Source organism: Phacochoerus africanus, chromosome 13 (assembly GCF_016906955.1).
Source record: "Phacochoerus africanus isolate WHEZ1 chromosome 13, ROS_Pafr_v1, whole genome shotgun sequence".
Lineage (NCBI taxonomy): Eukaryota > Metazoa > Chordata > Mammalia > Artiodactyla > Suidae > Phacochoerus > Phacochoerus africanus.
This window is the reverse complement of record NC_062556.1, coordinates 24,947,707-24,962,204: the sequence shown is the minus strand read 5'-3', so window position 1 is coordinate 24,962,204 and position 14,498 is coordinate 24,947,707. Positions and strand designations below refer to the sequence as shown.

Sequence of the window (14,498 nt, the reverse complement as noted above, 5' to 3'; positions counted from 1 at the left end):
AGATATACTCTAAGAGTGTTGGAACAATTTTTTGTTTTAAATGTTAATATTTATAACATTTAAATGGAAGGTTAAATGGAAACAACATGCTCTTCGACTATTTATTGCTATCAGGAAAATTTCTAGATATCAACCTAAAAATGTACAAAGGGATATATATTTGCAAAATCCCTTTAGAAGATAAGTGAGAAAAATGAAGACCACTGTTCAGTCTAAAGGACTAGAGCATTTTGTTGGCAAAGTCCGTTTTAATCACCTTTGTATCCCTAGTGCAAAAAATAATATCTCAAACCAAGCAGGTGTTCAATAAATGTTTGATAAGTGAATGCACACATGAATGATTAGTTTTTTAATTAGATATTATTTTCTTAAGTATTGTTTTAAGCTCTGGTTCACTTTAATTAGATACTGGGTTTTTTTTTTATTAAGTCTATTTCAAGCCTTCATTTACTGATTGATTTTCTGTATTCTTTGAGACTAGCCCATCTTCCAACATACTCAAAAAATCATTTTTAAAAAATGAACTGAAAATGAAAAAAAAGTCATTTACTTATAAAGGATTCATTTACGTGAACTATTAATCTAAAAGGGAAGATATAGCACAATAGGTAACACAACTTAGGCAAATGAAAACTAATGTATGCCTCTTTTTGAATAAACCAAATAAATAGTTAAGTGCAATCTTTTTTAAAAAAATTGTTAATAGGAGTTCCCATCGTGGCACAGTGGTTAACAAATCCGACTAAGAACCATGAGGTTGCGGGTTCGGTCCCTGCCCTTGCTCAGTGGGTTAAGGATCTGGCGTTGCTGTGAGCTGTGGTGTAGGTTGCAGACGCGGCTTGGATCCCGCGTTGCTGTGGCTCTGGTGTAGGCCGGTGGCTACAGCTCCGATTTGAACCCCTAGCCTGGGAACCTCCATATGCTGCGGGAGCGGCCCAAGAAATAGCTAAAAAAAGACAAAAAAAATTGTTAATAATACAAGATACCCTTATGGAAATTATTAGAATAACTAAGAATGAGTTGACAAAAATGTACAAATTGTTATAGAATATGCTACTTAACATTTAATTACATTTATTATTACAAAGAATGCAAAAAGGCAACCACGCATTAACTCAGATTAAGGTAAATCCCTATACAGTACACAAACTGTCACATAACTACCACTACCAATAAATTAAGTTACACATTTTATTCAAACATGGAACAGAATCTAATAGTTAAAACCTTCCAAATGAAACCAAATTCAAGGCCATTTTTAAAGTAACAGGTCTTGACTTTATCACTTGCAATGATGCTAACTTCAAAGGATTTCCCGAAAGTTTACAGAAAAATAATTTCTATTTTCAAGATAATTTAAAAGTATATTTTATATAACACTCTTGTACAGACCTGTTTGGACATCGCTCACTTGATTTTTAGTGGACAGCTGGTTTTTGGGGTTTTGGTTTTTGTCTTTTCAGGGCCACAGCCATGGCATATGGAAGTTCCCAGGCTAGGGGTCGAATCAGACCTGTAACTGCCAGCCTGCACCACAGCCACAGCAGTGCAGGATCCTTAACTCACTGAGCCAGAGATGGAAACTGTGTCCTCTTGGATACTAGTCTGATTCGTTTCTGCTGAGCCACAATGGGTTTGGTTCTACATGCCCAATACTCTCCTCTCTTTTGATGACAGAATCCCTCCCCAGTAGAGAACCCACTCCATTCAGTTTGAGCGGAGTTTATACTACTCATCCAACCTTTACCCCTGCACCCAAACTCCCAGAAATAAGCGCCCTGCATAATTCTACTCTCTGGCCACCATGGTTGTTTAAGAGAGGGGTTTATTGATCTCACAGGAAAAGATGTTGTCTTTTTTCTTCTCCTGCTTCTTTTTTTTTTTTTTTTGGTCTTTTTAGGGCCACACCCATGGCATATGGAAGTTCCCAGGCTATGGACCAAATCGGAGCTGTAGCCTCTGGCCTACACCACAGCCATAGCAACGCAGGATCCAAGCCATGTCGGTAACCTACACCACAGCTCACAGCAATGCCTGATCCTTAACCCACTGAGGGAGGCCAGGGATCGAACCCGGGTCCTCATGAATACTAGTCGTGTTTGTTACCACTGAGCCACTATGGGAACTCCTCTCTTCTTCTGACATTGTGAATTGTAAGGACAATTAAAGTCTGGGGCTGTCAGTAAGGCTATCACTGCTACCATCTGAAGAAAGACTGCCAGGCATAGTAGCCAATACAGTAAAAAGTAGATCCAACAAAGGGAGAGTGGGGGAACCATGAGGAAAGGCAGAGAGAGCCAAAGCCCTAAAGACATCTGAACATCCTGCATCTAGACTAGCCTGAAACCACTGTACTTCTCACCTGTGTCAGCCGATCAATGTTTATGCACATTTCTGTCACTCAAAACTTAAGGACTGCTGACTAATTCAACAATGTTTGTAAGGTAAAGGCAGGCAGAGCAAGTGTAACAATTGCTATTTTACAAAGATACATGCTCAAAGAAAAACATAGAACATTTTAACCCTGAGGATATTCTGAAAACAAACATCTTAATGAGAATACTAGTATTCATAAATTCTCATCAAGTTGCTAGCTTTTAGAGCAAAATTGAGCCAAAAGAACTGCCTGGTCTATTTTTATAGAGCATTTTTTTCCTTTTATTTACATTAATATTTCATAATAAATGATTCTGAAGCGGAATAGACAACATGCCAATCCCAAGGATGTCAGAGTCCAGGTACACCCCGTGGGCAGGGGATTGGCAGATTGGGCACCACTCCTAGAGTCTTTCTGCCAGAAGGGCTAATCTACTGAAAGTAAAATGGGTTTCATAGACAGATAAAAACCTAACATTTGCTTTGTGTTTTGGTTTTGGTTTGGTCTTTTTGTCTTTTTAGGGCTGCACCCGCAGCATATGGAGGTTCCCAGGCTAGGGGTCCAATCGGAGAGGTAGCCACTGGCTTGAGCCACAGCCACAGCCATGCTGGATCCGAGCCATGTCTACCACCTACACCACAGCTCACGGAAACGCTGGATCCTTAACCCACTGAGCGAGGCCAGGGATCAAATCTGTGTCCTTATGGTTCCTAGTCAGGTTTGCTAACTGCTGAGTCACGACGGGAACTCCACCTAACATTTGTTTTTAAACATGCAATTTGCACCACTATAAAACCAAAAACTGAAAAGAATGGTTATAGTAGCTATTGTTTCAACCTGAGAAGCAGTGTTGGGCCTGAAAACATCATACCAACGTCTAGTCCAATAAAACTCTTGGTTTTCTGTGTTTTGTGTGGGCAACCAAAGTAAAAATAGGGGAAATAAATTATTTCCTAGTGAAGATTTGATTTATCAATCACTTGCTTTTGTCCATATAGCATTTCACCAATTATATCTTCTACAACTCTTGTTTTCCTTTGTGGCCATCAGCGCAGATTGAATAGCAAAAAGTTTTTCTTCAGTGTTTCATCACTAGCAAATTTTGCAGTAAGTAGCCTTGCCAGAGTTTTCTTTCATCCTCATAGTTTCTAATAAGTGTTTAAATTGTTTATGTGACTCACAGTTTTTATTTAATTCTTGGCTAACCCATGAGAAACATGGGTGTCTTCCCCAGATATCGCGAGGCTGTTCCATTGTCAAGATGCCTTTCTCAGTTACATAGTTCAGGCATGTCTGGTAGACCTTCTAAAATGTGTTTTTAATGCTTAATGGCTTCCAAATTGTAAACTACAAATTATTCTAGTGAATATACACACTTGAGGACACTCAACTCTGAAATGGACTTGAAGCCTTGATAGAGAGGTTGGTTTAGTTCAGGGTTTCTCAACAGCCAGCACTACTGATGTTTTGGGCCAGGTGATTCTTTGTTGTGAGGGGCTGTCCTGTGCATTGTAGACTATTTAGCAGCATCACTGGCCTCTGCCCACTAGATACCAGTAGCACCCCCTTCCAACAGGTTATGACAATTAAAATACCTTCTGACATTGCTGAATGTCCCCTGGGGGAGGGGAATCAGCCCTGGTTAGAACCACTTTAGTGTCACCATTTTTATTTTTTTAATACAAAACGTAGACCCAACAGAAAACCAAATATATCAGCGATTTCCACATTAGACCACATGTTCCTAACATAGGTTTTTCTAACAATTTATTAGGTTACAACTATTCTTGGATTTTACTTCTAAATTCTGTAATAGACAAGGGTCACAATGTCCTCAGGTCAAAACAGCCTCTTGCAGGTTCAAAGTAGTTAATAATTTCCTCAAAGTTCAATACCTACCAAATACAGAGCTAAGACCTGAGCACACCCAGTACAGTTTTTCCCTTTATACTCTATTTCTCAACTGAAGCAGGCACTCTGTATTTCCCTTTTCCAAAGTCATTTATTCTCCTATAGCCCAAGGATAAAATCTTAAAGTCACAAAAATACATACGGATGAATGTTTACTACACTATTTATATACTTAAAAATAGACACCTGAATAATTAAGAATGGGAAATTGGTAAAATAAATATAGAACGTAATGCCTATTTAAAATGACCATAAATAGCAATATTTATCACAATGATAATACATTAACAATAATGGCTAAGTGATAATAAATTGTAAAGCATACATGATACCATTTTTTTAAAACACGGACATAAACATATACCTTATATCTTTTATAAAATATGCTAGTATTAACACAAAAAAGTGACAATTATGAATTGGCAGGGGAAAATGACATTTTAAGGGACATGTCTGTATCTTTCACTACAATGAGCATACGTTTCTTGTACCAAAAGGATTTTTAAATATTTCTGTAAACAAACATACATAAAAGTCATAAATATAAAATAGTTCACCCTTTTTAACAATAATGGTGTTAAAGGACAGCACTAAACATGTCATAGCTGATTTATACAGAGTTTTGTTCCCAGATTCATCATTTGATCTTGGCCTGTGGTATATCTGAACCTGTTCAACATCAGAGCCCTACTGAGCGCCTGCGGCCGCAACACAACAATCATCTTTATTGGAAGCTCTTTACAGTAACTAACCTTTGTTACCCTCTTTGTTCCTAAAACCAAGAGACAATACAACTAATTGAAGTGTAAAGAGATATAAACAACTTATAAATTATGGACGCTTAGACTACCTAAGCAAAGGATAAAAAGCAGTGGATGTGGGGATTTTTTTTTTCTCTTTTTTAACAAATGATACTTGCTCCCCTCTGCTTCTCAGGCTTTATAAGCTCCTATTTTGAAAGCCAACAAGGCAACCTCCACTCTCTCCTCTTCCTTCTCTGTATGAAATGGAACAAAATAAGCCACCAAGAGTTGACGGGCACAAAAAGGAATATAAAGATAAATAAGACATACATACAGTCCAAGAGAGACAAGACTCAAACACAATTTATGTCTATTGCTTATGTACCTTGCTGCTCTTCCCCCAAAATATTAGGAAGCAAGGTCAATGACATGCACAGAGGAGATGAGTTACTGGTCACATGTGTGAGTACAGCTGAGAGCATCTTTCCAGCTTAAACTGTAATTCATTACGGCATGCTGCTATTTGTGGTTTACATCTGTCTGTGTGTGACCTCTGGTGCAAAATGGGACGCTCCAACCTTGATGGCCAATGTTATGTCCCAGGGAAGCCCAGAGAAGCCCAGAGCCTGGATCCTGTTTACCTGGCTCACAGATGTTCTTACTAGAGTCCAAATCTCTGGTGAGTTTCCAGCTGCATTTATCCATAGTCCTCATACCTTCAATCTTATGAAACTTTGCAGTGGCAAAGCCAGTAGGGTTAACATAATTTTCTCCTTGTGGTGTGAACCTACCAGAGTCAATGACAGAGTCTAAGAAGCTAATATGTTACTTGCAATATGTATTTGATGCTCACATTTGAAGCAAAACCTATAATTTGATTTGCTGAACATAACACAAATTTTGAGGACAGTTCCAATTTTTTTAATCATCAGCATGTATTATTCATGTACAAGGAACAAAAAAAATTTTTTTAAGTTCACACGGATTAACCCTGTCCCATCAGCCTACCTGGATAGCTCTGACAGTTCTAAACCTAAAAGGAACTGGTTTCATTTCTTTTAAAACCAAGGAAACAGAATAAATCTCACACAGCTGAAACTATATATACTAAGAATAATAAAGCAGCTAATTTTTGGAGAACAGACTTGTGGTTGCCATGGGGGAGAAAGAAGGAGTGGGATGGACTGGGAGTCTGGGGTTAGCAGATGCAAACTATTACATTTATGTATGTATGTATTTTTGGTCTTTTCTAGGGCCGAACCCAAGGCATACGGAGGTTCCCAGGCTAGGGGTTTAATCTGAGCTATAGCTGCCGGCCTACACCACAGTTCACGGCAACGCCGAATCCTTAACCCACTGAGCGAGGCCAGGGATCGAACATGAAACCTCATGGTTCCTAGATGGATTCGTTAACCACTGAGGCACGACGGGAACTCCCAAACTATTACATTTAGAATGGATAAGCAATGAGATCCTGCTGTACAAGACAAGGAACTATATAACTAATCTCTTGTGATAGAACATGATGGGAGATGACAGAGAAAAAGAATGTATGAATATGTATGACTGGGTCACTGCTGTACAGCAGAAATTGCCACGTACACTGTAAATCAACTGTACTTAAAGAAAAACAATTTCTCAAAAAATAAAAAGCTAACTTTCATTGAATGTTAGTTAATACGTATGTGCCAGAGAGTGTATTAATTAGTTAAATCATCACAACCACCCTATCATTTTACAGATAAGAAAACTGGGACACCAAATTAAGTAACCTACCCTCAAGTCCCCTTATCCAGACAGTACAGAAATGGGCTCCAACCCAGACTGTTTAACTCCAAGCCCAAGGTGTGGATTACGCTACACTTCTACCCTTGACCTATGTGTGCCTTTTAGAACAAAGGAGCAAAAACAAACAAAAACTCAAAGATTAAAAAAAAAATGTATAAACAAACACCTTAGAAGCATAATAATTGATAAAGGGGCAAAATCTGAAGTCAGAACTCTATACAGGAAAGAGAAAAAAAACAACAGATATTTGTTCAATGAATGAATGAAATGAAATGGATGGGACTTAAACTCTCTCATTTCCTGACAAGAAAAATTATTGGGAGTGTGAGGGACCAAGTGGAAGAATGAACCTAGCAATTTCACGGTGAAAACCTCCGTTATTCTAAGCGATAATGACATTGACAAAATCTTGCCTAGACTCATCTTGTCCTTCAAGTGGCACCAACAACATAATCCTTTCCCTTAACCGGCACAAGCGTTCCAATTCCAGCGCGCGCGCACGCACACACACCACCTCAGGCAGAGCCAAGAAATGCTGAGCTTTGAAATGAGAGCATACGACTGTAGTGCAGTCACTATTCGCTGTGTTCAGCAAGTCACTTTTCCATTCTGGGTTTCAAATACCTCAAGTGTAGAGTGAGGGGTTTTAACTAAATTAAGTTGTGGTTTTCAGCTCTAAGATGCGAACCAATGAGAAAAGAAAACTCCAAGTAAAGCTTGGAAAGGCTCATGAATACATTTAAAACATAATGAGAGGTTCTTCCTCGAGAATGGACACTTCTAAGCCACCACAAGTGCTGGCTGGAACAAGGCACAGAGCGCCTTTCAGGCCCTTCGGACTCTGAGGGCAAGGTCAAGTTCAGCTTTCAACATCCTCTAAGGACTGCTGGATTAACCTCCGCGTGTAGTACAATCCCAGTGAGAACTCCGAGGGTGAAAGCAGCAGTGGGGAAAAGAGAAAGCACTATTCCAGGGCATCAGAACCCTAAATCCAGTTCCCTCGGGTTACAGAAAGAGGCTCAGAGAGTGCAAGCGCCCGGCCCCACGTTACACAGCAGTTAGCGAAGAGGTGGAGAGTAGACTCTCAACCTCCAGGCTCCCGGCGCCTGGAGCCAGTGAAGCCGCAAGGAGGGGGGAGCGGGGGCCCCGCGGGGACTGCAAGGCGGCGGGGCGTCCGGGGTTACCTTTGTCGGCCCCCGCCCCTGCGTGCAGCAGCCTGACGTCCGAGCGCCGCGCGTCGCTGCCGGGTCCGCCCCAGAACACCTGCCGCAGGAGCAGCCGCACGCGCCGCGCGGCTGGGCTGCCGCAGCCGCCGGGCGCCCCAAAGAGCATAAGCCGGGATTGCATGGGGCCTGGGGCGTCGCCGAGCACTGCGAGGCGGGGGTGGGGTCCGGGGAGAGCGGCGTCCGGGACAGGCGGCGTGAGGCGGCGCGGACAGGGGGACAGGAAGCGGTACCGAGCCGCGTCCGCCGGAAACTCCTTCCCCCGGCGCGACCGGCTCCGCCGTCTCGGGCCCTCCCGGGGTCCACAAGGGCGAACGGATCCGGCAGCCGTGCTCGGGGCCGGGCTGGAGCCGGCCGGGCGGAGCAATGAGTTTGGCACCGGGTCGGGCCGGCCCCTCCGGTCGTTCCTGCAGCCCATTGGCGGGCGCTTGGCTCCGGGGCGCGCCTCGCCCTCACCTGTGACCGGTCACCTGAATTTCCCGGGCGGCCTCTAGCCCTTCCCTTGCAGTCCTGTCACTTGATGGTGTGATTGTTGGCTAACAGCCCTGTCTTAGTACACTGCGCTTTCCCCATGCGCTGCTTCAACCCTTTTCAGAACTTGAGTACGTATTCTGGAGGTTATGGGAACTTGACCTTGGCCGTACCGGTGTTTCCACTCAGTACCTGAAAACTTGACCTTTATTTGTTAATTTTTTTCTACGTGTTTTATTACCACCCCTTAAGTTCTAGATGGACAGCCCACATCTCAGTGATATAGAGAAACTGCCAAAATGTCTAAAAGGACCTACATCAACCACGTGGTCAGTCCTTCTGCGGTGCAAGACTTATATAAACATAATTTATGTCTTTAGGAAGAGAAAAAAGTAGGTTACCAGCTAAGGCTGCGTCCCTGCCATCCTTACCCAAAGCGGAAATGGTCCTATCACAAAGCAAACGAAGCCTAAATTTGATTCTACTGCATCGCCAAAATGTCAGGAGTGAATTGACCAAGGCAGAATGTTTAAATCAAGTGAACTGCAAAACAAACCTCAAGCAAAAAGAATGCAGAAGGCTTCACGTTCAGGTCGAGGCCTTGCTAATTCCAGAGCTTTTCCTATCTTTAAATCTATATGGAGCGCCTACCATGTGCATAACCCTGTCATGGAGGCTGAGAAGAAAGTGGGAGGAGACTTGAAAACAACACCACAACTGGGTAAGGCTTTGTGCATCTGGGGGGAGTTTGGACTAAGAGCTCGGTTAACCTGTCCTAAGGCTGAAACAGGCTTCTAACCTAGTTGAGATAGTGAACGTCAAGGTAACTACAGTTTGTATAGTGCAGGTCAACGTGGGTTCACATATTTCAATCTTCACCACACCCCTTAGAGGCTGCTGGGGGAAATGACAAATATAGAATGTCACCGCTGGTAATATACTTCTCCCACTTTGAGTCCGGGCTCCCTGTCAGGCATTGTGCTAAATTCTTGATCTCATTTCGCAGAGCGATGCTTTGATGGAGGTATTATGCCTTTCCCCCATTTTACAGATGACGAAACTGAGGCTGGAAGAGTGAAGGGCTGGGACCTCTCCATTTATCTCACTGAAGTCTAGAACACACATCAAACAGTGGACGAATACTCTAAGGTAATTTAGCAAAATAATTGGTATAAGCACTAGGAGTTCTTGGTGTTAGGACACTGGGAAGCTGAATATAGGTCAGAGTGTTCAAGTCACTCAGCAACATTTCCTGAGCTATTGACATTGCATAAACGTGTCACGCCAGGTACTGTGTCACAGTGGCCTCACATCAAGTAGAGAAGACAAACATACACGTAAAGAATTACAACACGGTGAAACATATGTTTAGTTTATTTACACTCAGAGTACTCTGGGCAGAGTACCTCACCTGGGAGAGGTCAGGGAGGGTTCAACACAGAAGATAATGTTTGAAGTGCCTCTTGAAGGACATGGAAGCATTTTTCTGGCTCCGAAAAGGGCAAGGCCTATCTGGCAGAGGCAAGAACGGGGACAAAGGTATAGAAAGCTGAAAATGTGTGGCAAGACGGTGAATCAGAAAGTGAGTGAATGCGTCCAGAGGTCAAGTGCACAAAGGAGTTTGTAGAGATAAGACCCGAAAGAAACTGGGGCTGCGGGGGGGGGGGGGGGGGGGGGGAAGGATTTGCACACAGACCTCCAAGAAGTGGGAAAATGCTGGAGATTTTTTAGAGGGATTGTTCTACAATGGAAAGGAGAATATTGAGCTAGAGAAAAGGTGGCGTCTGAATGTCACTTTGAATGCTGGTTTAGATTTGCATAAACAAAGAAGAGTGAGAGAAAGCATGAGTCGAACTTTAGAGTCCGGAGAAGCATGATTCATTTAGGGAGACAGTGAGACCAGCTAGGTAAGAGAGGCATAGTCTTTGGAGAATGGGAGAAGGTATTGTCAGCAGAAAGAGGAAAAGATATATAGAGTCAAGAAGCTTGAAGGGCTGGAGAATTTCAAATGAAGAAATTGGACTTCATTCTGTAGATAAATTGGATCCCCACTAGACGACCCAAGTGCTCATATTTGATCAATTTGCTCATATTTTAAGCAGGACACGAGCTATGAAGTGAGTAAGATGGAAAGCATCAAGTTCTAGCTATGGGGCAGTTTAGAAAAAAAAAAAAAAAATTCCCTGCTTGAAACAATAGACCCCTGTTGGTGGCATTGAGGCTGAATGCGAAAGAACAGACCCGAGCAATGTTTAATAGATGAACCAGAGGCGTTGGTTTTAAGAAATGTCCATCATAATCTCTAGGTAACTTCTCTCAAATTCTCAGCAAAATAACTAGTACCTTCAATAAGTCACACTGCCAAAAACATATGGAATTTACTGTTAAGCTTTTTCCAGAGTCTGGAAGGACTATTTCTTGCCTGCCACATTACTGTAATGGATGGAAAGTGTAATTAATAATTCATCCAGGGAGCTCCCGTCGTGGTGCTCAGTGGTTAACGAACCCGACTAGTATCCACGAGGATGTGGGTTCGATCCCTGGCCTCGCTTAGTGGGTTAAGACTCTGGCATTCCGGTGAGCTGTGGTGTAGATCGAAGACTCGGCTCAGATCCGGCATTGCTGTGGCTGTGGTGTAGGCCAGCAGCTGTAGCTCCGATTCGACCCCTAGTCTGGGAACTTCCATGTGCCGTAGGTGCAGCCCTAAAATAGAAAAAAAAAAAAAAAATTCATCCATACTATGTCCAATTAGAAAAAGGTATGTGCGAGAGTTCCCTGGTGGCTCAGCAGGCTAAGGATCTGGCTTTAGCATGGGTGTTGCTGTGAGGCAATTTGATCTATGGCCCAGGAACTTCTTTATGCCATGGGCATGGCCAAGCAAAGAAAAAAGAAAAAAAGAAAAGAAACAGGTAGGTTCTTTATCCTTACTGTCCACTCTACTGAGAAATCGAAGGTCTCTACCAGTTGTTCCCAGACTTCAGTGTGCCTCCTGATCATCCCAACAACTTGTTAAAATGTCAACTCTCAGCCTTCATTCCCCACCCCTACCCTGAGGTTCTAATTCAGTAGATCTGAAAGGATCCAAGCAGATGCATTTTTTGCCATAACTATTTTTGGAGATCACCTACATGCCACATGTTTTAGCACTGGTTATAACACTGAACAACAGTTCTTCCTGTTACTGTTTTGCTGCTAAGGCTGTCCCTTCAACACTTTGTAATTTGTAACTGCTCTCTCTTCAACTGCAAGACATCACTATATATATATATAAAACAAGATAGAATAAAATAAAAACTGAGCAGGGACTTGGAGAAAAGAGGAAAGAAGAACACAGATGATGGCCCCTTCACATCATAAAATGTTTTTAGACTAGGACACTAGCAGGAAAAGAGGGACAGGAGAGAGAGAGTAAAGTAAGAAAGATACACCAGGAGTTCCCGTTGCAGCTCAGCAGAAATAAATCTGACTAGCATCAGGTTCGATCTCTGGCCTTGCTCAGTGGGTTAAGGATCAGGTGTTGCTGTGAGCCGAGGTATAAGTCACAGACACAGCTTAGATCTGGCATTACTGTGGCTGTGGCGTAGGCCAGCAGCTACAGCTCCGATTTGACCCCTAGCCTGGGAACCTTCCTATGGCATGAGTGCGGCCCTAAAAAGACAAAAAAAAAAAAAGAATAGCTCTCTCATTTTTTGCAACATAGGCAGGCTGTGGCATAGGCTGGCAGCTACAGCTCCGATTTGACCTCTAGCCCGGGAACCTTCTTATGCCACAGGGGCGGCCCTAAAAAGACCAAAAAAAAAAAAAGAAAAAGGAGGAAAGAAAAAAGAAAGATACACCAACAGAAACTCTCCCATTTCAAAACACCTAATCATGCTGGATAATTTTTTTTTAAATTTCATTTAAAATGAATTTGTAAGCTTAGGTGAAAGTAGGGGAAATTCTGTTAAACCAGGAATGAAGCTGGAAGAAGAGTCTGGGAAGGTAGGGACTCACTGAAGGTACTAAATGCCCTGGGGATATCTACTATCCTGGTACCCATGGCTATAGGGGCACCAAGAGGGCAGGGAATAGATTGAAGAAACCAGCCAGGACCGACAAAGGGCTACGCAGTTAGCTAAATGGTGGACTATTTAAAAAAAAAAAAAAAAACTTGCACAAGGGAGACAGCAAGAAATCACATTTGTCTTCTTAATTCTAGGTAGAACTATTTTGTCCCTAGAATCCCTAGAATTATGGCTTCTCCTTGAAACTCAAATGAGTTTAAGGCAGAATACAGTATTTGCTTGTTATGAAGAAAAATATAAGCCAATGATTTTAATTTAAAATGGACTCAATAAATAGGATACTTGAACAGCACAATTAACAAGCTCTATTTGATGAACATACCAAAAAAATCAAGAAAGCATCAATCGAAGAGTGTACATTATTTAAAAGAACAAGTACAGCATTAGAAATGGATTATATTAAAAGCCGCAAAGCAATTGTCAACAAAAATCAAAGAATTGAGGAACAGAATTTCTTATCTTCATGCAATTAAATGAGAAGTCCATTTTAGGGCAATATTAAAAATAGATGTACTTCCATATATTCATGAGTCAAAAAAAATTAGAAAATACCTGGAACTAAACAGTAATGAAAATACCTTCTATTAAATCCTATGATATGGAGCTAAAGCCACACTATGCTTAGAGCCTTAAATTAATAGACTAAGTTTTCAACTTAAGAAGTTTAAAAAAAATAATAGGTAAAATCTAAAGGAAGTTGAAAGAAGGAATAATTTTTTGTCACAAACAAAAAATTAATGAAGTGAAAAACAAAGATAAAAAGAATCAACTAACTTTCATAAGAAGAAAAAAAAATGAACTCAATAGAAAGGTTAGAAGATCAAGTTGGATAAATCCCCCAGAAAGGGGGAAAAAAGACTAAGAAAAGATACCACAATTAGAAGATCAGTCCAGGAGATTCAACATACAAGTTTCAGAGTTCAGGAATTCCTGAAAGAGAAGACAGAATGATCAAGGAAGGAAATCATCAAATCATTAAAATTTAGGAAAATTTCTCAGAAATAAAGCAAGAATCAGGCTCAGCTGATTGTGAAATATTGGTAAATTGAGGATGAAGAAATTAGTTTACTATCTACCAAAGAGAAAATCAGGCTTATGTAAAGAATTAAGAATCAGAATAACATTGGAGGAGTTCACTTCATGGCACAGAGGAAACGAATCCCACTAGGAACCATGAGGTTGCAGGTTCAATCCCTGGCCTCACTCAGTGGGTTGAGGATCCAGCCTTGCCATGAGCTGTGTAGATCGCAGACATGGATCTGATGTGGCTGTGCCTGTGGCTGTGGTTGTGGCCAGCCAGCAGGCGTAGCTCCAATTGGACCCCTGGACTGGGAACCTCCATATGCCTCAGGTGCAGCCCTAAAAAGCAAAAAAATAAAATAACATTGGACTTCCACAGTCATACCTAAAAGAGAGAAAAGGGAGGCGATATAACCCCAAATGCCTGCTGACAGGACATAAGAAGATGCTAATGAGATAACTTTTATTAATTTTAATTTTACACTGTTAAACAATATTTAAATTTACTAACTATTGAATTGCAAATGGTCCTTTTGCTGTATACTTCTATTTATGGGTACATTATAGCAAGAAGTAAATTTGTTGTACATTACATTTCCTCCTGGGAGAAATTTGCCCTTGCTATAGCAGTAGTGGAAGCCAGAAAATGATGAAGTAATGCCTTCAAAATTCTGAAAGAAAGTTATTTCCAAGAATCACATACCCAGCCAAACTATCCATAAGAGTTAAGGCAGGGAGTTCCCATCATGGCTCAGTGGTTAGAGAGACCCGACTAGGATCCATGAGGACTCGGGTTCAATCCCTGGCTTCGCTCAGTAGGTTAAGGATCCAGCATTGCCGTGAGCTGTGGTGTAGGTCACAGATGCAGTTCGAATTCCGTATTGCTGTGGCTGTGGGGTAG

At 41.7% G+C, this 14,498-nt stretch overlaps 1 protein-coding gene across 1 annotated transcript in view; it reads right to left on the bottom strand.

The window, feature by feature from the left end:
• VWA8 (von Willebrand factor A domain containing 8) overlaps positions 1-8,339 on the bottom strand; it is a 392,083-nt gene extending 383,744 nt beyond the window's left edge. The window contains exon 1 of the mRNA XM_047755719.1: positions 8,004-8,339. Coding sequence (XP_047611675.1) covers positions 8,004-8,166 — 163 coding nt within the window. The 5' untranslated portion in view covers positions 8,167-8,339. The remainder of the gene's footprint in view (positions 1-8,003) is intronic.
• Positions 8,340-14,498: the final 6,159 nt, after the last annotated feature.